The sequence below is a fragment of the Hemiscyllium ocellatum genome, chromosome 12 (assembly GCF_020745735.1).
Source record: "Hemiscyllium ocellatum isolate sHemOce1 chromosome 12, sHemOce1.pat.X.cur, whole genome shotgun sequence".
Taxonomy (NCBI): Eukaryota; Metazoa; Chordata; class Chondrichthyes; order Orectolobiformes; family Hemiscylliidae; genus Hemiscyllium; species Hemiscyllium ocellatum.
In genome coordinates this window covers 53,796,546-53,821,624 of record NC_083412.1, presented here as the reverse complement: position 1 = coordinate 53,821,624, position 25,079 = coordinate 53,796,546, and the positions used below count along the sequence as shown (strand labels likewise).

At 41.4% G+C, this 25,079-nt stretch overlaps 1 protein-coding gene across 4 annotated transcripts in view; it reads left to right on the top strand.

The window, feature by feature from the left end:
- caska (calcium/calmodulin-dependent serine protein kinase a) overlaps nucleotides 1–25,079 on the top strand; it is a 618,991-nt gene that overhangs the window by 531,516 nt on the left and 62,396 nt on the right. For all 4 annotated transcript variants that reach the window (XM_060833558.1, XM_060833557.1, XM_060833556.1 and 1 more), the window contains exon 13: nucleotides 6,451–6,531. In XM_060833558.1, the coding sequence (XP_060689541.1) occupies nucleotides 6,451–6,531 (81 nt within the window). The remainder of the gene's footprint in view (nucleotides 1–6,450; nucleotides 6,532–25,079) is intronic.

Here is a 25,079-nt window from a genome sequence, read left to right as displayed (position 1 = left end):
ACTATTCCATCATCATCCATATATTTATCCAATGAGCATTTAAATGCCCTTAATATTGGCGAGGCCACTACTGTTGCAGGCAGAGCATTTCAAGCCCTTTACTACTCTCTGAGATAGAGAGCCTACCTTTGACATCTGTCCTATATCTATCACCCCTTAATTTAAAGGTGTGTACCCTCATGCTAGCCATCACCATCTGAGGAAAAATGCTCTTGTCCACCCCATCTAATCCTCTGATCATCTAGTTAGCCTCTGTTAAGTCACTTCTTAACGTTGTTCTGTCAAACAAAAACAGCCTCAGGTCTCTCAGCCTTTCCTTAAAAGACTTCCCTCCATTCCAGGCAACATCCTAGTGTCAAATAATCCTGGCATCAACTAATTCGCCTGTGAGACTTTCAGTTTCTAACTTGGTGAAATACTGGAAAGTAGTATGCATCATTAAAATGGAAATCTAGTAGTTGTCAAACTGTTTTCAAGAGAAGAGAGAAAAATAATGTACCGTTATGAGATACTAGGATAAAGCAGAGGAGACATTTTGCTGATCATGCAATCTTTACAGAAATTTTATGTTTTCTGGCATTGAAAATAAGAGTTTGGGTCAATTATAGAGTCGTAGAGCTGTACAGCATGAAAACAGACCCTTTGGTCCAACTCTTACATGCCAACCAGATAATCTTCAATTTTGTAATTTCAAATGGCATTTTAGCAAACTAGAACCTTACGCTTGAACTATGAAATTTGTGTCAAATCTGCCTTATTCAATGATAGTACAGTGGATCCCAGGGGTTATTGAGCATTGATGAAATTTTTTGTTTAAACAAAATCAAATCACTTTGGAGTAGATGGAAATTAGCAATGAGCATTTCCGTGGAATGATTAAAATTTATCTTCACCCATGCTTAGTAAGAATATTTGCTTTCCACATTTTAATCAAAACATACAAAAAGTTGATAGGTTTTTTTTTCAAATCCAATTAGGATGAGATTCTCTCCTGGAAAGATTAAGATTAAATTAATACAAAATAAATAAGAGAAGTGAACAGTGATTTCCATTTTTATCCACTGGATTTCCATTTTTGCTGTGAAAGACTGCAAACCAATTCAGAATGAGTATGTGTATAATTCCTGCTACCTAGTCAGTCCATTCTGTTTTATTCTAGTTTACATGTCAGCAGTTTAATCTGTTTCAGGGAATAACACTGAGCTGTCCAGTGACCAGCTTTCTGGAGTGTTGACTAGAAAATGACAAAGCAATGTCTTGTGTTCTAAACAAAAATAAAGTTGTTTTTCTATGTCTGTAAAAATGACAGATTTATTCTTACCACAAGACGTAAGAGCAGAAGTCAGCTATTTGCCCCATTAACTGTGCTCTGCCATTCAATGAGATCATGGTTTAACCAATAATTCTCAAGCCTTTTCCCTGTAGCCCTTAATTTCCTTTATAATTAAAAATGTCTTTTCTGCCTTGTACGTATTTAATGACCCAGCCTTCGCAGCCGTCTGCGATAGAGTTCCACAGATTCACTACCCTCCTCATCTCAGTTATAAATGTGCAATTACTTCTCTGAGATATGCCCACTCACCCTCTACTCTCCCAGAAGGGGAAACAACCTTTCCACATCTACCCTTTAAAGTGCTTTAAGAATATTGTATGTTTCAATAAGATTGCCTCTCATTATTCTAAGCTCCAGTGAGTACAGGCTCAACCTCTCCTCATAAGATAGTCCTGGCATAGCTGGTGTCTTCATAGTGCATCTTGTCTGGATCTCTCTAGTACTGACATATCTTCCTTTCGATAAGGAGATCAAAAGGGTCAGTGTAGGGAACACACATTTTCACTTTATACATTAATGATCTAGAGGAAGAAACACAGAACATTAAGTGCAGTACAGGCCTTTCAGGCCTCAATGTTGTGCTGACCTGTGAGACCGATCTGAAACTGATCTAACCTACACTATTCCATCATCATCCATATGATGCTCTTTAAATGCTCTTAATGTTGGCGAGGCCAGGAGTATTGCAGGCAGGAAATTCCTCACCATTACTATTCTCTGAGCAAAGAACCTACCTCTGACATCTGTGATATATCCATCACCCCTCAATTTAAAGCTATGTCCCTCATGCTAGCCATCACCATTCGAGGAAAAGACTCTCACTGTCCACCCTATCTAATCCTCTGATCATCTTGAATGCCTCTGTTAAGTCACCTCTTATCCTTGTTCTCTCTCACAAAAACAGCCTCAAGTTCCTCAACCTTTCCTCATAAGACTTCCCTCCATACCTGGTAAATCTTCTCTGCACCCTTTCCAATGCTTCCACATCCTTCCTATCATGCAACGATCAGAACTGTACGCAATACTCCAAGTGCAGCCACACCAGAGTTTTGTACAACTGCAATATGACCTCATGGCTCTGAAAACCAATCCTTTCCACCAGTAAAAGCTAACACAACATATGCCTTCCTAACAACCCTACCAACCTGGGTGGCAACTTTAAGGGATCTATGCACATTGACACCAAGATCTCTCTGCTCATCTACATTACCAAGAATCTTACCATTAGCCCAGTACTCTGTATTCCTGTTACTTCTTCCAAAGTGAATCATCTCACACTTTCCCGCATTTCTCCATTTGCCACCTGTTAGCCCAGCTCTGCAGCTTATCTATGTCTCTCTGTAACCTGCAACATCCTTCTACACTGTCCACAATTCCACCAACCTTAATGTCGTCCACAAATTTACTAATCCCTCTATGCTCTCATCCAGGTCATTCATAAAAATGACAAACAGCACTGGTCCCAAAACAGATCCTTGCGGTACAGCACTAGTAACTGAACTTCGGGATGAACCTTTCCCATCAACCACCACCCTCTGTCGTCTTACTCCAAGCTAGCCAATTTCTGATCCAAACAGCTAGATTACCCTCAATCCCACACTGTCATATTTTCTGCAATAGCCTACCATGGGGAACCTTATCAAATATTTTACTGAAATCCATATGCACCACATCAACCACTTTACCCTCATTCACCGGTTTGGACACCTTCTCAAAAAACTCAATAAGATTTGTAAGGCATGACCTACACTTAACAAAACCATGTTGACTATACTAATCAAATTATTCCTTTCTAGATGATTGTAAATCTTATTTTTTATAAGCTTTTCCAACACTTTATCCACAACAAAGTAAGGCTCACTGGTCTATAATTACCAGGATTGTCTGTATACTCCTTTTGAATAAGGGGACAACATTTGCTATTTTCCAGTCTTCTGGCAATATTGCTGTAAACAATGGCAGCATAAAGATCAAAGCCAAAGGCTCTGCAATCTCCTCCCTAGCTTCCAAGAGAATCCCAGGATAAATCCCATCCAGTCCAGGGGACTTATCTATTTTCACACTTTCCAGAATTACTAACACCTCCTCCTTTTCAACCTCAATTCCGTCTACAGAGGAACCTCGATTATCTGAAGGATGTGGACTGGGAGTATTACGTTCGGTTAATTGAATTCCGGATAATTGAATGCCAGATAGCATGGTTTAGCCGAGCATCAGGACATTGCAACCTTGCCAGATAATCCAGTATTCGGATGATTGAATGCCGGATAACCGAGGTTCCGCTGTAGTCTAATAGCCTGTATCTGAGTATTCTCATCAACACATTTGTATTTTTCCTGTCTGAATACTGATGAAAAGTATTTGTTTAGCGCCTCTATCTCTTCGAACCCCATGCACAGCTTCCCACTACTGTCCTTGACTGGCCCTAATATTACCCTAGTCATTTTTTATTTCTGACAAACCTATAGAAAGCTTTAGGGTTTTCCTTAATCCTACCTGCCAAAGACTTCTCATGTCCCCTCCTGGCTCTTCTTAGCTCTCTCTTTAGGTTCCTCCTGGCCTAACTGAGCATTCACATAAGCCTCCTCCTTCCTTTTGACAAGAGATTCAAATTCTTAGTAAACCACTGTTCCCTTGTTCGACCTCTTCCTCCCTGCCTGACTGGTACATACTTACCAAGAACATGCAGTAGCCGTTCCTTGAACAAGCTCCACATTTCAATGTGTCCATCCCCTGCAATTTCCTTCCCCATCATTTGCATCCTAAATCTCACCTAATTGCATCATAACTGCTTTTCCCGCAGCTATAACTCTTACCTGCAGTATATACCTAAATCTTTTCATTGCTAAAGTAAACGTAACTGAATTGTACTCATTATCACCAAAGTGCTCATCTGACTCCAAATCTAACACCTGGCCTGGTTCATTACCCAGTACCAAATCTAATTTGGCCTCGCCTCTTGTTGGCCTATCTACATTCAGTGTCAGGAAATCCTCCTGCACATATCGGACAAAAACTGACCTATCTGAAGTACTCAAACTATAATGTTTCCAATCAATATTTGGAAAGTTCAAGTCCCCCATAACAACTACCCTGTTACTTTCAGTCCTGTCCAGAATCATCATTGCAATCCTTCCCTCTACATCTCTGGAGCATTTCAGAGGCCGATAGAAAACTCCCAACAAATGATCTCTCCTTTCTTGTTTCTAACTTCAGGCCATACTACCACAGTAGATGGGTGCTCATCAAACATCCTTTTTGCCACCATAATACTGTCCTTGACTAATAATGCCACACCTCCCCGTCTTTTATTACCTTTCCTGATCTTATTGAAACATCTAAACCCTGGAACCTACAAGAGCCATTCCTGTCCCTGCTCTCTCCATGTCTCCAAAATGGCCACAACATCAAAGTCTCAGGTATCAACCCATGCTGCAAGTTCACCCACCTTATTCTGGATGTACCTGGCGTTGAAGTAGACATACTTCACAACACCCGCCTGCCTGTCAGTAAACTCCTGCAATCTTGAAATCTTATTCATGACCTCACTACTCTCAACCTCCTGTACACGGGAGCTCAATTCAGGTTCTTATCCCCTTGCTGAATTAGTTTAAACCCTCTCGAAGAGCATTAGCAAACTTCCCCCCAGGATATTGGTACCCCTCTGATTCCGGTGTAGACCATCCCATTTGCAGAGGTCTCACCTACCACAAAATGTGCCCCAATTATCCAGGTATCTGAATCCCTCCCTTCTGTGCCATCCCTGTAGCCATATGTTCAACTCCTCTGTCTCCCTATTCTTCGCTTCATTAGCACATGACATGGGTAACAAACCAGAGATAACAACTCTGTTTATTCCAGCTCTAAGCTTCCACCCTAGCTCCCTGAATTTCTGTCTTACATCCCCATCCCTTTTCCTGCCTATTTCATTGGTGTCTGTGTGGATCATGACTTGCGGCTGCTCCCCCTCCCCCTTAAGGATCCAGAAAACACAATCTGAGACATAATGGACCCTGACACCTGAGGCAGCACACCAAATGCAAGTCTCTCTTGTTCCCACAGAATCTCCTATCTGTCCCCTTAATTATGGAGTCCCCAGTGACTAATGTTCTCCTCCTGTTCCCCTTACCCTTCTGAGAAATAGGGATAGACTCTGTGCCAGAGACCTGTACCCCATGGCTTACCCTTGGTAAGTTGTCCCCCACAACAGTATTCAAAATGTATTCTTGTTATACAGGGGAATGGCCACAGGAGATTTCTGTACTGATTGCTTCTTACCCCTTCTAACAGTCACCCGACTATATTAATTTCTCAGAGTAACCACCTCTCTGTAGCTTTTACCTATAACTGTCTCTACCTCCTGAATGATCCTGAGTTCATCCAGTTCCCTAACATGGTTTTCAAGCAGCTGGAGTTAGGTACACTTAAAGCATGAGTACTCAGCTGGAACACTAATGGTGTCCCTTACCGCAAATATCCCACAGGAGGAACATTGCACTGCCTGTGCTGCCATCCCTGCTAATTTCCCTTACTAAGAAATGAAAGAGAAAAAGAAAATTACCTGATTTCCTTTGAGCGGTGTAAGGTTGGAGAAGGGAGGTGGGTGTAGGGTCTCCGGTTTAGCGAACACCCAGAAGCCTCTGCACGCTGGTAAGTTTTTAAGTGAAGAATTCACCTTCCCAACAGCCCCCGGGCTTCAGCCCTCGCTGGTTCTACTGTAGAAATCAATGTCCCGCTGCAGAAATTATCCTCAGCCTGAAGAAGAGGGACACAGAAGAAGACCGCAGCTGTGTGGTTTTGAAATTAAACTGATGTAATTTTACTAAGTGTCTTATTGGAACAGCATATTGTTATAGAGTTGGAGGCAGGTAATAAGCAGTTAAGAGAATGGAGGACACAGAGTGGTGAATAGTTGTTTAATAGTCACTTTTATAATTAAATAAATCAATGTTTTTTCTTTAATAGTGGAATTTAGGAGATCTGTCACTCATATTTTAACAGATTACGAGGTGTGGCGAGTTGAGCTTTTCTGGATGTTTAGTTTAATTAACAGAGGATTTCACCTCTGTGTCATAACAACTTGCAGAGGCTTATTATGCATTTGTTACACCTTGCAGGTTTTGGAAGAAATTTCATGCTATCCAGAAAACAGTGATGCAAAGGAATTGAAGTGTATCCTAACACGGCCTCATTTTATGGTAAGTGGACTCTTATCTTTGTCACACTTAACAATAAATCAGTGAAAGTAACTTCTTAAATAACAGTACTTAGTGAATTTTAAGAAGATTTGTAGCTCAGGTGGAGGTACTGGATGTAGGTTTGCTCGCTGAGCTGGAAGGTTTGTTTTCAGACATTTTGTCACCGTACTAGATAACATCTTAAGTGAGCCTCCAGCTGAAGCACTGGTGGTGTAGCCCGCAAGTTAGTGTTTCTTTGGGTTGGTGATGTTATTTCCTGTGATTACGTCATTTCCTATGGTGATGTCATTTCCTGTTCTTTTTCTCAGTGGGTGGTAAATGGGATCCAAGTCAATGTGTCTATTGATAGAGTTCTGGTTAGAATGCCATGCTTCTAGGAATTCTTGTGTGTGTCTCTGTTTGGCTTCACCTAGGATGGATGTGTTGTCCCAGTCAAAGTGGTATCCTTCCTTACCAAAATACAAGGATACTACTGAGAATGGGTCATGTCTTTTTGTGGCTAGTTGATGTTCATGTATCCTGGTGGCTAGTTTACTGCATGTTTGTCCAATGTAGTGTTTGTTACAGTTCTCGCAACGGATTTATAAATGACATTAGTTTTGCTTGTTGTCTGTACAGGGTGTTTCAAATTAATTAGCTGCTGTTTTAGTGTGTTGGTGGGCTTGTAGGCTGCCATGATCCATGGGATCTGGGTAGTCTGGCATTCCAACCAGAACTCTTATCAACAAACACATTGACTTGGATCCCATTTACCACTCCCTGAGAAAAAGAACAGCAAATGACATCACCAATGGAAATGGTGTCACCACAGGAAATGACATCACCAACCCAAGGAAACTTAACCATATAAATAGAAAGCAGGCTACACCACCAATGCTTCATTCAGAGGCTCACTAAAAATGTTATCGAGTGTGATGATGAAACATCTGAAAACGAACCTTCTAGCTCAGCAAGCAAACCTGCATCCTTAATAGTACTTACTGTGCAGTCTGGGGTGAATAAGTGAGCACCTCATTTTTGTAAAATAATTAACCACAATGATTAAGAAACAAAAGTATAGTCTGGGAACCAGTTTTATTGATTGTTGTCCTTTTTATAGAAGAAAAATAATTCACAGTAAAATGTTGATCTTTCAGTAAAGAAGTAAATTTTAATGACTGAACTGAATTTCTGTGCACTTATTAAACCACTCTGAGATGGTGCATCCTGGAGGACTTCTGTCAGTAAAGAGCAGTAGTATAATTTTAGAAGGCCTAATACCTATTGCCGATTTGTTCAGTTTTAGGAAGCTACACTAGAAAATGAGAAGCCTTTAGGGTACAACAGCTCCTAGCCAATTTGAACTCACTGTTTCTTGATGCTTCTGAGAAGCAAGGAGACACTCCCATTTAGCAGAAAGAGAGATCAATTTGGGATCTATCTTTCACTACCAATGCTGACATTCTACTAAATAAAATAAGTGTAAATTCTTGCAAAATGAAAGTGTGTGGTTTGAGTGAAAATCATCTTTCTTATACTTTCCATTCAAAAGTGACCAGCTGTATTTGAAATAAGATGGCAAATATCATCGTTGTAAATATTCCTAATCCCTCACAGGGTTCTCTCGTTCCCTCTGCATTCAATTCTGCTTTTCTTTCCAGAGGTCAGGGGTCCACATTAGATTCCCCTTATGTTTCTCATCCTCCCTGGATTCTGGTGAATTTCCCCTCTCCCTACAAAACTGTCACAAGTTCAGAATTGTTAAATGGTTGCTTGTGAGGCCTTAGTCGTGCAATCGCAGTATGACCCTGGCACTCATACAGTCATAGAGATGTACAGCATGGAAACAGACCCTTCGGTCCAACCTGTCCATGCCGACCAGATATCCCAACTCAATCTAGTTCCACCTGCCAGCACCCGGCCCATATCCCTCCAAACCCTTGCTATTCATATACCCATCCACATGCCTCTTAAATGTTGCAATTGTACCAGCCTCCACCACATCCTCTGGCAGATCATTCCATACACGTACCACCCTCTGCGTGAAAAGGTTGCCCCTTAGGTCTCTTTTATATCTTTCCTCTCTCACCCTAAACCTATGCCCTCTAGTTCTGGACTCCCCCATCCCAGGGAAAAGACTTTGTCTATTTATCCTATCCATGCCCCACATAATTTTGTAAACCTCTACAAGGTCACCCCTCAGCCTCCGACACTCCAGGGAAAACAGCCCCAGTCTGTTCAGCCTCTCCCTATAGCTCAAATCCTCCAACCCTGGCAACATCCTTGTAAATCTTTTCTGAACCCTTTCAAGTTTCACAATATCTTTCCGATAGGAAGGAGACCAGAATTGCACGCAATAGTCCAACAGTGGCTCAACCAATGTCCTGTACAGCCACGACATGACCTCCCAAATCCTGTACTCAATACTCTGACCAATAAAGGAAAGCATACCAAACACCTTCTTCACTATCCTATCTACCTGCGACTCCACTTTCAAGGGGCTATGAACCTCCACTCCAAGGTCTCTTTGTTCAGCAACACTCCCTAAGACCTTATCATTAAGTGTATAAGTCCTGCTAAGATTTGCTTTCCCAAAATGCAGCACCTCGCATTTATCTGAATCAAACTCCAAATGTCACTTCTCAGCCCATTGGCCCATCTGGTCCAGATCCTGTTGTAATCTGAGGTAACCCTCTTCGCTGTCCACTACACCTCCAAATTTGGTGTCATCTGCAAACTTACTAATTGTACCTCTTTTGCTTGCATCCAAATCTTTTATGTAAATGACAAAATGTAGAGGACCTAGTACCAATCCCTGTGGCACTCCACTGATCACAGGCCTCCAGTCTGAAAAACAACCCTCTACCACCACCCTCTGTCTTCTACCTTTGAGCCAGTTCTGTATTCAAATGGCTAGTTTTCCCTGTTTTCCATGAGATCTAACCTTGCTAATCAGTGTCCCATGGGGAACCTTGTCGAACGCCTTACTGAAGTCCATATAGATCACATCTACTGCTCTGCCCTCATCAATCTTCTTTGTTACTTCTTCAAAAAACTCAATCAAGTTTGTGAGACACGATTTCCCACACACAAAATCATGTGATTAACCTAAATCAGTCCTTGCCTTTCCAAATACATGTACATCCTGTCCCTCAGGATTCCCTCCAACAACTTGCCCACCACCAAGATTAGACTCACCGATCCATAGTTCCCTGGCTTGTCTTTACTGCCTTTCTTAAACAGTGGCACCACGTTTGGCAACCTCCAGCCTTCTGGCACCTCACCTGTGACTATCGATGATACAAATATCTCAGCAAGAGGCCCAGCAATCACTTCTCAAGCTTCTCACAGAGTTCTTGGGTACACCTGATCAGGCCCTGGGGACTTATCCACCTTTAACTGTTTCAAGACATCCAGCATTTCCTCCTCTGTAATCTGGACATTTTGCAAGATGTCACCATCTATTTCCCTACAGTCTATATCTTCCATATCCTTTTCCACAGTAAATACTGATGCAAAATATTCATTTAGTATCTCCCCCATTTTCTGTGGCTCCACACAAAGGCTGCCTTGCTGATCTTTGAGGGGCCCTATTCTCTCTCTAGTTACCCTTTTGTCCTTAATATATTTGTAAAAAACTTTGGATTCTCCTTAATTCTATTTGCCAACACTATCTCATGTCCCCTTTTTGCCCTCCCGATTTCCCTCTTAAGTATGCTCCTACTTCCTTTATATTCTTCTAAGGATTCACTCGATCTATCCTGTCTATACCTGACATATGCTTCCTTCTTTTTAACCAAACCTTCAATTTCTTTAGTCATCAAGCATTCCCTATACCTAGCAGCCTTCCCTTTTACCCTGACAGGAATATACTTTCTCTGGATTCTTGTTATCTCATTTCTGAAGGCTTCCTATTTTCCAGCCGTCCCTTTACCTGTAAACATCTGCTTCCAATCAGCTTTCGAAAGTTCTTGCCAAATACTGTCAAAATTGGCCCTTCTCCAATTTAGAACTTCAACTTTTGGATCTGGTCTATCCTTTTCCATCACTATTTTAAATCTAATAGAATTATGGTCGCTGGCCCCAAAGTGCTCCCCCACTGACACCTCAGTCACCTGCCCTGCCTTATTTCCCAAGAGTAGGTCAAGTTTTGCACCTTCTCTAGTAGGTACATCCACATACTGAATCAGAAAATTGTCTTGTACACACTTAAGAAATTCCCCTCCATCGAAACCTTTAACACAATGGCAGTCCCGGTCGATGTTTGGAAAGTTAAAATCCCCTACCATAACTGCCTTATTATTCTTACAGATAGCTGAGATCTCCTTACAAGTTTGTTTCTCAATTTCCCTCCGACTATTGGGGGGTCTATAATAAGGTGATCATCCCTTTCTTATTTCTCAGTTCCATCCGAATAACTTGCCTAGATGTATTTCCAGGAATATCCTCCCTCAGTACAACTGTAATGCTATCCCTTATCAAAAATGCCACTCCCCCTCCTCTCTTGCCTTCCTTTCTATCCTTCCTGTAGCATTTGTAACCTAGAACATTAAACTGCGAGTCCTGCCCATCCCTGAGCCATTTTTCTGTAATTGCTATGATATCCCAGTCCCATGTTCCTTACCATGCCCTGAGTTCAGTTGCCTTCCCTGTTAGGCTCCTTGCATTGAAATAAATGCACTTTAATTTATTAGTCCTGCCTTGTCCCTGCCTGCCCTGACTGTTTGATTCACTTCTGTTCTCAACGGTACCAGTCTCAGATTGATCTCTTTCCTTATTATCTCCCTGGGTCCCATCCCACCCCCACCCCCACCTTTGTAGTTTAAATCCTCCCAAGCAGTTCTAGCAAATTTCCCTGCCAGTATATTAGTCCCCTTCCAATTTAGGTGCAATCCGTCCTTCTTGTACAGGTCACTTCTACCCCAAAAGAGATTCCAATGATCCAAAAAGTGAATCCTTCTCCCATACACCAGCTCCTCAGCCATGCATTCATCTGCTCTATCCTCCTATTCCTGCCCTCACTAGCTCATAGCACTGGGAGTAATTCAGATATTACTACCCTTGAGGACCTCCTTTTTAAATTTCTGCCTAACTCTCTGTAATCTCCTTTCAGAATCTCAACCTTTTCCCTTCCTATATCGTTGGTTCCAATGTGGACAATGACCTCTTGCTGGCCCCTCTGCCCCGTGAGAACATCCTGCACCCTCTCTGAGACATCCTTGATCCTGGCAGCAGAGAAACAACACACCAGTCTGCTTTTTCTCTGCTGGCCACAGAAATGTCTGTCTGTACCTCTGAGTACCGAATCCCCGAACACAATTGATCTCTTTTAAGCTAACGTACCCCTCATTGCATTAGAGCCAGTCTCAATACCAGAAACGTGGCTGTTCGTGCTACGTTCCCCTGAGAAACCATCACCCCCTACATTTTCCAAAACAGCATATCTATATGAAATGGCTATATCCACAAAAGACTCCTGTCCTAAGTGCCTACCTCTCTTACCCTTCCTGGAGTTAACCCATCTATGTGACTGTATCTGAAACTCTTTCCCCCCCCCGGCTTCCTATAACAGCCATCCATCACATACTGATGCTGTTGCAAATTCCTCATCGCTTCTATCTGTCTCTCCAACCGATCCACTTGATCTGATAAGATTTGCATCCAACAGCTTTTATGGCAGATATAATCCACAGTAACCCTTAAACTCTCGTTAAACTCCCACATCTGACATATCACTGCAAAGGCCATTTTTGCTCCTTCACAATCTACAGAAAATAACACCATCTTATTCCTCTACAAACACTGCTCCAGGTTAAATTAATAGCTATTGCTTATATTTTAAGTTTAATCAAGAGACTTGTCTCCAAAAACACATAATCAAGAAAGAACCCACTGTACTCACTAATGCAGCCTTTCTCTTGGACAGACTTAAAACAACAATTAACTTACTGAGGTTAAAATGTTTATCATCCTCTGTCTTAGAAAAGCAATAAGACAAATTTCTGCATTCTCACCAGGAAAGTCTGTGTTCTTTTCTTCTCATACATTTACACTGAAACTCCAGAGAAGAGCCTTTTCTGGGGGAAGTGGTCCATGCTTTTCTACCTACAAGTAGGTTTAGCTAGAGCAAAGAATTAATAGTTTTATGGAAAATCTTTAATGCATTGATTAGTTAAGAATGATAACATTTGTTGAATTAATTTTGTGATGTACTGACTTGTGCAGCACACTAAAATTGGCTGGTAAAGTAAAATTTGTCCTGATAATCATCAGTATCTTATATCTATAAACCCTCTTCTTTTGAGAATTAATTTAACACATATAACGATCTATATTGGCATTGCAGACACTAATTCATGGTTCCATTAGACTGTCATAAGTAAATAGTTAATCACAAATAGTACCCATTCCTGATAAAGGGCTTATGCCCAAAACATCAATTCTCCTACTCTTTGGAAGCTGCCTGACCTGTTATGCTTTTACAGCACCACAACTCTGATCTCCACCATCTACAGTCCTCACTTTCTCCAAATAGCACCATATGTACTGCGGTGATAACTGCATCAGTGAAACTGATTTTGCATACCTGTACCAGTGTAAAACAAGTGCTTTTGGACATAAAAATGGAGGAGCAGAAATGCTGGCATGTTTTGAGCCCAATATTACCTGGTTGCAATTTATATGCTGAAGGATTGTATGAGTCAACAGGACACATTTGCAGTAGCACTTTAAATGTTTCTGATCTTACTGACAGTTTTGTTAGAGATCACCCAACAAATGTGTTTTTTTAAAATAAATTCATGAAAGTTCGGAGCAACGGTGGCATAGTGAAAATGTGCTTAAAAATGTGTTGCTGGAAATACGCAGCAGGTCAGCTTGGCACACCCTCCTCATTCCTGAAGAAGGGCTTATGCCCGAAACGTCGATTCTCCTGTTCCTATGATGTTGCCTGGCCTGCTGCGCTTTTCCAGCAACACATTTTTAAGCTCTGATCTCCAGCATCTGCAGTCCTCACTTTCTCCTTTTTTCCATAGTGAAAATGTCACTGGATTAGTAATCCAAGGATGAAAGCAAAGTACTGCAGATGCTGGAAATCGGAAATAAAAACAATGATGGGGAAAATCAGGTCTGGTAGCATCTGTGGAAAGAGAAACATATTTAACGTTTTGAGTCCAATATGACTTCCATGGACATCAGTCCACATCCCTGCATGTCAGTTGGTAGAATTTAAATTCACTCAATAAAATCTCGTATTGAAAGCTAATCTCTGTAATGGTGACTACAAGACTATCATTGATTGTTATACCAAAACCATCTGCTTCAGTAAGGTCTTTTAGGGAAGGAGTTCTGCCATCATTATCCAGTCGAGTCGATATGAAAACTCTCAAACCCCCAGCAAAGAGGCTTTATCCTCATTGCCCTCTGAAGCCCTAGTAAACCACTCCATTCAAAGAAAATTATGGCCAACAGTTGTTGATGTTGTCAATGATGCCAGCATCCCATCAAAGGAAAACAAAAATTGGCAAATACAGCATGGAGGTTGGTCAGCTCAGCTGGCTACCTGGTTGGTTTGTAATGCAGAGCAATGCTAACAGCATGGGTTCAGTTTCCACACTGGCTGAGATTATCATGAAGTGTCTCCTTCTCAACCACTCCCCTCACCTGAGATATGGTACAGAGGCTTTGGGAAATCAGGAGGAGAGTTAATTGCCACAGAATCCCCAGTCTTTGACTTGCTGTTGTAGTTACAGGTCAATTTCTGGTCAATAGTGACCCTCAGAATGTTGATGGTAGAAGAGTTAGTCACTGGTAATTCTGTTGATACCATGGGGAAGTAGATTCTTTCATGATAGAGATTGCTTGTCACTTAACACAAGGTTATGCATTGACCAGGTCCTGGTTCATGTGAGTAGAGATTACTACTTAGATAAGGAGCTGCAGATGGAATGTAATGCTGAGTAATCAACAAATATACTGCAGGACAGTGTTGCAACTATATGCATCTCCATGAAGAAGAGAAATGGTGACCAGAATGAGGCAAGTCCTGGATTCTTAGAGTTAGAAAGAGATTGGGCACACTAGGTAGGGCCAGGGGCAGAGGAGATAGAAGGAAGAGATTGGAGGTTAAATAGGCAGGAACAAAGTGTGTGGAAAGTGATAGCTTGTGGGAGGTGCGGTGCACTCATCGCATGCAGGGCACCTGCCCAAGTTATATGCCCCTACCTTTTCAAAACTATATTTTCATAAACAATTTTCAAACGTGACCTGCCTGCCACTGACCAGTTTTTATGGGAGTGGTTTGAAGTCCTAAATTGCTACTTAGTTGATCAGTTAAAGGCCTCACTCTTAAATATGGATGGCCTAGTGGGCACTTTATCTGCCCACCATAGTATTGATAACAATCAGGGTGGAATCTTCATATTTTACTTGGCCCTACCAAACAAAAACAATCCCAGGATAGGAACTGTCCAAACCCACACTGAAGCGAAAGTAATTGTTGAAATGGTTAAAGATGGTTGAGCTGAGAACACTGCCAAAGGAACTCCTGCAGGAACTGCAAGATTTGGCCTCCAACAACCACAACATTTTCTTTGTGCTAAGTATCCCTTCAGCCAGTGAAGATTTTTTTCCCCGATTTCCATTGAGTTCAATTTTATTCAAGCTCCTAATATCTCACTTGGACAAATACTGACTGACGTCAAAGGCTGTCACTCTTACCTAGTCTCTTGAATTCGCCTCCTTTATCCATGATTGAACCATGGCTACATTAGGGTCTGGACCCCAGTAATATTGAGCATCAGTGAATGGAATGTGAAACGGTAGAGAATGCTGAATGGGTTTAAGATTTTGTCAGGCAAAAGGGCAGCTGTTTTAAAATCATGCTTCATTAGAACAGTCATCATTATATTAGAAAGCATTGGCAAGGGTGTGCATGGTATTGCAGACTGGTGTGAAAGCTCACTAGTAATATATACTACTGTTGCATTTGCAAAATATATCAGGAACACAATCTTCTCAGAAAAGGAGTCTTAGAGCAGTGTTTTCTTTTGTAGAAAAATACTAAAATTGATGGTACATAAGTTTGAAAATATAATCAGGTTTTACCAAATTACATTGATTTGTAGAGCACTGTCTTATAATAGAGCAAGCAGATTTTGCTTATCATACATCATAGCCATCTTCAGGCTTGGGTCCTTGATGTAATTTCAGTATATCTGATCAGCCGCCATAACTTGCATCTGTTTGTTGTGCATTAGACAATGTGACTGTGTAGTGATAATATCACTCGATTAGTAATCCAGAGGCCCAAGAGCATGAGCTGGAATTTAAATTTGCTTCATAAATCTAGTCACTAATAGAGACTTTCATCAGTTGTGGTCTTTAGAGAGAGAAATCTGCCATTCATCATGGTGTGGTTTAAAAACTTACACATTACTTTGGTGACTTTCAACTGCCCTCTTAAATGGCCTAGGGCACACTGTATTCCTGATGAAAGGCTTTTGCCCGAAACGTCGATTTTACTGTTCCTCAGATGCTGCCTGAACTGCTGTGCTTTTCCAGCACCACTCTAATCCAGAATCTGGTTTCCAGCATCTGCAGTCATTGTTTTTATCTAGGAAACCATTCAGTTCATTGGCAGTTACATTTTAAGTTAATTGAACAACTTTGGATTCGGTGTTGTTTTGACACCAATTATGTCATTTTTGCCCACACTTCCCAAGTGCAATGGTTAAATTGAATAACATTACATAAGATGCCAGTTCAGAAGCAAGTAGACTATCAACTTTAACAAAGATTATACCACCTGCATACCTTCATTTGGAAGTCATACAAACAAATGAATTAAGAATGAAGTAGGCCATTCAGTTCCACAGAGCTGTTTGGCTTACCATTAAGATAATGGCTGATCTTTTTCTATTTTGAATTCCACGTTCCCAACTACTCCCAGTGATCTTAAGTTTTTGTTAAGCAAGGGAATCAATCTAACTGTGTCTTAAAAAAGATGTTATTACCCTACCTCCACCACTTTTATGTTAGACTGTTCCCATTTATATCAACAATTTGGATGAGAATACACTTACGTGAGGAATAAGAGAATGGTCAAAGAAAGAGTAGGGCCGATCAGGAACAGCATAGGGAATTTGTGTGTGGAGTCTGAGGAGGTAGGAGAAGCCCTAAATGAGTTTATTGCTTCTGTCTTTACGAAAGAAACGAACTTTGTAGTGAATGAAACCTTTGAAGAGCAGGTGTGCATGCTAAAATGGATAGAGGTAGAGGAAGCTGATGTGCTGAAAATTTTGTCAAACATTAAGATTGACAAGTCACCAGGCCCGGTCCCGATTTGTCCTCAGCTGCTTTGGGAAACGAGAAATGCAATTGCTTCGCCACTTGCGAAGATATTTGCATCCTCGCTCTCCGCTGGAGTTGTACCTGAGGACTGGAGAGAGGCAAATGTAACTCCTCTCTTCAAGAAAGGAAATAGGGAAATCCCCAGCAATTACAGACCAGTAAATCTCACGTCTGTCGTCTGCAAGGTATTAGAAAGGACTCTGAGGGATAGGATTTATGACCATCTGGAAGAGCATGGTTTGATTAAATGCAGTCAACACGGCTTTGTGAGGGGCAGGTCGTGCCTCACAAGCCTTATCGAGTTCTTTGAGGATGTGACTAGAAAGGTTGATGAGGGTCGAGCTGTGGATGTGGTGTATATGGACTTTAGCAAGGCATTTGATAAGGTTCCCCATGGTCGGCTCATTCAGAAGGTCAGAAGGAATGGGATACAGGGGAACTTAGCTGTCTGGATACAGAATTGGCTGGCCAACAGAAGACAGCGAGTGGTAGTAGAAGGAGAATATTCTGCCTGGAAGTTTGTAGTGAGTGGTGTTCCACAGGGCTCTGTCCTTGGGCCTCTACCGTTTGTAATTTTTATTAATGACTTGAATGAAGGGATTGAAGGATGGGTCAACAAGTTTGCAGATGACACAAAGGTTGGAGGTGTCGTTGACAGTAAAGAGGGCTGTTGTAGGCTGCAGCGGGACATTGACAGGATGCAGAGATGGGCTGAGAGGTGGCAGATGGAGTTCAACCCGGATGAATGTGAGATGATGCATTTTGGAAGGTCGAATTTGAAAGCTGAGTACAGGATTGAAGGTAGGATTCTTGGCAGTGTGGAGGAACAGAGGGATCTTGGTGTGCAGGTACATAGATCCTTTAAAATGGCCACCCATGTGGACAGGGTTGTTAAGAAACCATATGGTGTTTTGGCTTTCATTAACAGGGGGATTGAGTTTAAGAGTCGTGAGATCTTGTTGCAGCTCTATAAAACTTTGGTTAGACCGCATTTGGAATACTGCGTCCAGTTCTGGTCGCTCTATTGTAGGAAAGATGTGGATGCTTTGGAGAGGGTTCAGAGGAGGTATACCAGGATGCTGCCTGGACTGGAGGGCTTATCTTATGAAGAGAGGTTGACTGAGCTCGGACTTTTTTCGTTGGAGAAGAGGGGACCTAATTGAGGTATACAAGATAATGAGAGGCATAGATAGAGTTGATAGCCAGAGACTATTTCCCAGGGCAGAAATGACTAACACGAGGGGTCATAGTTTTAAGCTGGTTAGAGGAAAGTATAGAGGGGATGTCAGAGGCGGGTTCTTTACACAGAGAGTTGTGAGAGCATGGAATGCGTTGCCAGCAGCAGTTGTGGAAGCAAGGTCATTTAAGAGACTACTGGACGTGCATATGGTCACAGAAATTTGAGGGTGCATACATGAGGATCAGTGATCAGCAAAACATCGTGGGCTGAAGGGCCTGTTCTGTGCTGTACTGTTCTATGTTCAGTCGGAGGCATGATGAGTAAATTTGCAGATGACACTAAAATTGGTGGTATAGTGGACAGTGAAGGTTATCTAAGATTACAATGAGATCTTGATCAATTAGAATTATTTAGAATTTGGTGTCACAGTAGACAGAGTGGTTAAGAAGACATTTAGCGCGCTTGCCTTCATTGCTCAGACTTTTTAAGTATAGGAGTTTGGATGTCATGTTGAGGTTGTACAGGATGTTAGTGAGGCCCCTTCTGGAGTAGTGTATACAGTTCTAGATGCCATGCTATAGGAAGGATAAATTGGGAAGGGTTCAGAAAAGATCTGCCAGGGTGTTGCCGGGAATGGAGGGTTCGAGTTTAAAAAAAAGGCTAGATAAGCTGGGACTTTTCTCTGGAGCGTAGCAGGTTGAGAGATGACCTCGCACAGGTTTATAAAATCATGAGCACCATAGATAAGGTGAATGGCAAAGGTCTTTTGTTTAGGGTGGGGGTGTTCAAAACTAAAGGACATATTTTTAAGGTGAGAGGTGACTGTTTTACACAAAGTGGATTGTGTGTGAAATGAACTGCCAGAGGAAGTTGTGGATGCAAGTTCATTTGCAACATTTAAAAGACATTTGGATAAGTACAAGAATAGGCAAGGTTTTGTCGTGACATGGGCCAAATGCAGACAAATGGAACTAGTTTAATTTGAGAACATAGTCGGCATGGACAAGATGTACCAAAAGGTCTCCTTCCATGCTGTATATTTCTTTGAAGTCTCTAAATCTCTGAGAGAGATAAACTTCCCTTCATCTCTGTCCTAAAAAAAAACCAAATTTTTTAACAGTATTCCCTAGTTATAGATTGACCCACGAAAGGAAATACCTTTCCACACCCACCTTGTCACGACTGTTCAGCATCTTAAATACTTCAATCAAGTCACCCCTCACTCTTGTGAACAAGTCCAATCTATCCTGAAACTTAAGATATCACTCTCGTTCTAGGTATCAGTCTAGTAAAACACCTCTTAACTGTCTGCAATGCATTTATGTCCTTGCTTAAATAAGATGGTCAAAACTGCAAGTAGTATTTGAGATGTGGTCTCACTTGTGCTCATCATAGAATCCCATACGATATCCCATTTGGCCCAACAAGTCCACACTGACCCTCCAAAGAGTATACAATCACTAAATACAATGGGCAATCTAGCATGGCCAATCCACCTAACCTGCACATCTTTGAACTGTGGGAAGAAACCCACGCAGACGGAAGAATGTGCAAACTCCATACGGACAGTCGCGCGAGGCTGGAATCAAACCTGTGTCCCTGGCACTGTGAGTCAGCAATGCTAACCAGTGAGCCACCGTTCTGTATGTAACTGAAGCATAACATTGTTAATTTTGTGTTAAAGTCCTCTTGTAATAAGGGATGGAATTCAATTAGGAATCTTAATAACTTGCATCATCTACATGCTAATTTTTAGTGACTCTTGCACTTGAACATCGAGATCCCTCTGCAATAAAAACTGAAATGCAGAAGAAACTCTGTAGATCTGTTCTCTCTCGGCAGATGCTGCCAGGTCTGCTGAGTTTCTCCAGCACTTACTGTTTTTATTTCAGATCTCCAGCATTCATTGTACTTTGTTTATATAATAGATCCCTCTGCACCATAGGATTCTGCAGTTACTGTCTGTTTAAGAAACACCACAGCTTTTTTTATTTTTCTTGCTAAAATGAACAATCATGTTTTCCCACATTATATTCCATCTGCCAGACCTTTGCCCACCCACTCAACTTATCTATATTTATCTTTGTCCTTCTTATGTCCCCTTTGCAAAATGTGTTCCAACCTCCCTTTGTGTCATCTGCAGCTTTAGCTGCATGCCTTCCTTCCCTCATCCAAGTCATTAATATAAAATTTAAAAATCTGAGGCTCTAGCAAGACTTTACTCATCACATCCTGCTATTGAGAGCAAGACCGATTATTATAGGTCGGGTGCTGGCAGGTGGGACTAGATTGGGTTGGGATATCTGGTCAGCATGGACAGGTTGTTCCAAAGGGTCTGTTTCCATGCTTTATATCTCTATGACTCTATGACCCATTTATGCATACTCTCTGGGCGGAATCTTACACGTCCGAATACAGTGGGTATGGCAAGAAATCTGGGAGAATTGCATGAGATTGATTGAGATGAAGGGGGCTGGCACAGTAATGCTGGTGCAGCCAGGGAAAAGGTGGTAAGATGCCTTGAATGAGTGAGTAGGCAGAGCAGAGGACATGTAGGGTTGTAGTGGGGTGGGAGGGAAGTTGAAGTGGAAATTGAGTTGGTGAGAGTGAGTAAGGGAAGATTTTGGATGCAATAATGAGAGCATTAACGCATCAGCCTTGGTGGAAGATGGTGCAGTAGCAGAGGTAGAATTAGAATGAGGTTGCAAAGAATAAATAGTGGCACTTAGCCGACCGGAGTGGTGGAGGCCATTGACCTTCTTCCTACTGCTGGGGACTTCTCCAGGTAGCTCAGACTGCATTGAACTGGGTGGCAAACTTATACCAGACTGGCAGAATAAGGTGTCATGGCCTCGTCAGGTGTAAGAGGAGGTCCATCTTATGCACTAACTGGTCGTGCAAATCGAAATTGGCAGGTATGATGTGGTGAGCATCACAGAGATGTGGGATCAGAACTAGGAGCTAAATATCCAAGAATATATATATATCTATCGAAAAGACAAGCAGGTGGGCAGATGGAGTGGGATTGCCTTTTTAGTATAAAATGAAATTAAATGAATGAAGTAGGTTCAGATTATGCAGAATCTGTGTGGATAGAGTTGAGGAACTGCAAAGGAATAAAAAAAGGTTATCTAGAAGCTTCTAAATAGTAGTCAGGCTTTTGAGCATAAGGTATACCAAGAGATAGAAAAGCCTTGTAGGAAAAGTAAGGTTACATTGATTATGAGGGATTTCAATATGCAGGTGGACTGGGAAAATCAGGTTGGTAGTAGATTGCATGAATAGAAATTTGTGGAATGTCTACAAGATGCCGTTTTGGAACAGCTTGTGGTGGAGCCCACTAGGGAACAGGCAATACTGGACTTAGTGTTATGTAATGAGGCAGATTTGATAAGGGAGCTTTGATAAGGAACCCTTACGAGACAGTGATCATAATATGATAGAATTTACTCTGCAATTTGAGAGTGAGAAGTTGGATCAGATATATCTGTATTAAAGTTGATTAAAGGCAACCACAAAGGCATGAGGTAGGAACTGACCAAAAGAGAGGCCCAGCAGAAAAGACTGGAAAGCAATGGCAGAAGGTTCTGGGAGTAATTTGGAGGAGACAGCAAAAATTCATCTCAAGGCAAAACAAGCCTCCCAAAGGGAGAATGAGGCAACCATGGCTGAGCAGAGAAGTCAGGAACAGCATAAAAGCAAAATAGAAAGCATACAGTGTGGCAAAGGGCAGTGGGAAGCCAGAGGATTGAGAAACCTTCAAAGACTAACAGAGTACAATGTAGAAAGAAATAAGGAGGGAGAAGAATAAATACGAGGGTAAACTAGTCAGTAGTATTTGGGAAGATTGCAAGAGTTTCTTTATCTCAAGAGCAGAAGAGAGGCAAAACTGGACGTTGGGCCTCTGGAAATTATGCTGGAGAACTGGCAATTGGGAACAAAGAAATGGCTGAGGAACTGAATAAGTACTTTGTGTCAGTATTCACAATGGAAGACACGAGTAATATCCTAAAACTTTGAGAGATGGGGGCAGAAATGAGTAGGCTGGTTATCACTAAGGAGAAGGTGCTGGAAAAATTGCAAGGTCTGAAAGTAGACAAATAGACCAGATGGGCTACATCCAAGAGTTCTGAAGAAGATAGCTGAAGAGATAGCGAAGCTTTTAGTAGTGATCTTTCTGGTATCACTGGATTAGAGAGGGTCCCAGAGAATTAGAAAATTGCTAATGTAAACCCCCCCCCCCCCCCCCCCCGCCCATTTAAGAAGGGAGTAATGCCAAAGATGAGAAATTAAAAAGCCAATTCATATCCCGGGCACAGAGCGTCTGGAAACACAGAGGTTATATACTTCTGTGTACCTAGGAGGAGCTGCGCACATGGCTTAAAATGAAGACATTTTTATACTTTTTATAAAGAAGGGAACAGGCCATGACCACACAATACATTCAAACAATTACCAATTAATACATGATACTGCTTTATTTGACAGTTTGTAAGTCCAATGATATTTCCTGGGAACCAACTTTATTTTCTAACACTCAGGTCACCCTTAACTCACTAACCGAGCCATTGCACCTACATCTGAAGGGCAGTTTGGATGGCAAGTAATGTCTTATCTAGTCTAGTTATTTCTATGTTTTAAAGAGAGTATTGTCTGCTAATCTCTATTGAAGCAGACTGTGGTTAGTCAATTATGCAGCTTTAGCAAAATTGTCAGTTTGTAGCCTAGAAGCCATTTTGTCATGTTATTTGCATCGAGAAGCCATTTTATTGCCACCTAAGTTATTAAGAGCATCTGTTAAGTGGTTGTTCCTGACAACAACTAGTTACCTCAGCCTGTATTCGGGGTTCAGATCCTCAGACCAAGGAGAGCCAATGAATTTATCTATCTGCGTTTTCAGAAAGCCTTTGATCAGATGCTGCACAGGAGGCTGCTGAGTAAGATAAGGGCCCATGGTGTTAGAAGCAAGGTGCTAGCATGGATAGAAGATTGGCTGTCCGGCAAAAGGCAGAGAGTGGGGATAAAAGGGTCCTCAGGATGGAAGTCAGTGAGTAGTTTTGTTCCACAGGGGCCAGTGTTAGGACTACTACTTATCACTTTATACATTAATGGTCTAGATGAAGGAACTGAGGGCATTTTGGCTAAATTTGCATGTGATGCAAAGATAGGCGGAGGGACCGGTAGTATTGAGGAGGTAGGGAGGCTGCAGAAAGGTTTAAACAGGTTCTGAGAGTGGGCTAAGCAGCGGCAGATGAAATACAATGTGGGAAAGTGAGGTCATGCACTTTGGTAGGAGGTATACAGGCGTGGAGTATTTGCTAACTGGGGAGAAAATTCAGAAATCTGAAGTGCAAAGGAACTGGGAATCCTCGTCCAGACTTCTCTTGAGGTAAACATGCAGATTGAGTCAATAATTAGGTAGGCAAATACCATGTTGTCATTCATCTTGAGAGGACTATAATATGAAAGCAGGGATGTACTACTGGGGCTATATAAGGCTGTAGTCAGGCCACATTATGACCAGTTTTGGGCCCCATACCTCAGGAATGATATATTGGCCCTGGAACAGATCGAGAGGAAGTTCACAAGAATGATCCCAGGAATGAAAGGCTTAACGTATGTGGAACATTTGAGGACTCTGGAAGTATATTCGATGGAGTTTAGAAGGATATGGGGGGGATCTGATTGAACCTTAGAGAATACTTGACAGAGTGGACGTTGGGAAGATGTTTCTATTGGCAGGAGAAACTAGGACCCGAGGGCACAACTTTAGAGTAAACGGAAAACCCTTTAGAATAGAGATAAGGAGAAACTTTTTTAGCCAGAAAGTGGTAAATCTGTGGAAATCATTGCCACAGAAGGCTGTGGAGGCCAGGTCGAGATAGATAAGTTCTTGATTGCCAAGGGGGATCAAAGGTTATGGGGAGAAAACAGGTTTCTCAGCCTCATTTTCCTATCAGCCATGATTAAATCGTGGAGCAGACTCAATGGGCCAAATAGCCTAATTTCTGCTTTTATGGTCTTACTAAAACCACCTGGACTAGTGACTGCTTTTCCTGACTGTTCCTCATCTCCATCTAAATCACGATCTCCTGAATCAAGGTCATCTCTAACTATTGTACCAATACCATCCTTGATTGACAGTGCTACCCTTCCATCTTTACCTAATTTCTTCTTATTCTTGAATGATGTATAACCCTCAATATTCAGGACCCAATCTTTGTCATCATGAAACCACTTCTCTATAATGATTTTCTAATAATTTATTTAGGGTGTTTTGACTTTGACTTGCCATTAGGTTGTTATTTTTCATAAATAAAGCTCAGATTACTTTTCAACATTTTTATGAAACTGTCACCAAATAATAACTGACAAAAATTTCTTAGATGTTAGGATTTATGCAGTTAGACTTGTCAGTATTCAATTACTTCATCCCTGTTTTGTCTCTACACTGGTATTTGGCAGCTTGGAAACAAGTCAGCATGTATTTCATTAGTGGCTGACCATTCAAATTAAAATCATTTCTAACCACCAGGTTCTAATTCAACATTGGCAATTTTCTAAATGTTAAGGTACTTTTTGTGTACAGGTTAACAAAAGCTCTTATTGTGATGTACCTAAGCTAGTGTTTAAGTTTTGAGAGCTTTAGTCATGTGAAGAGCTAGTAAGCAAAGCAAGATCACAATCAAATCTCCTACAGCAACTGTTGCAATGTTGGGAACTCATCACTAAAATACCAATCATTGTGTTAGATCTGAATCACCTTTTCTGATGGGTTGCATTGATCCTATGGTAATTCTTGATTATTGCAATAGCAAACAAAAATTAAAGCTTTTAACAAATGTAACTTACATTTGCTGCTCTAAATTAGGTATTTTGTATGCGACCATTTCTCATTCTTTAAAAGAGAAGAAATTAGATTTGAGGAAGAATTACTTGTACTCCTCTTGTACTACTTGTGGACAACAAGTTGGTTTAAAGTACTCCACATTTCAGAGTAAAATATAGCACATAAAGAAGGGATAAGTGAAGAGGGTGA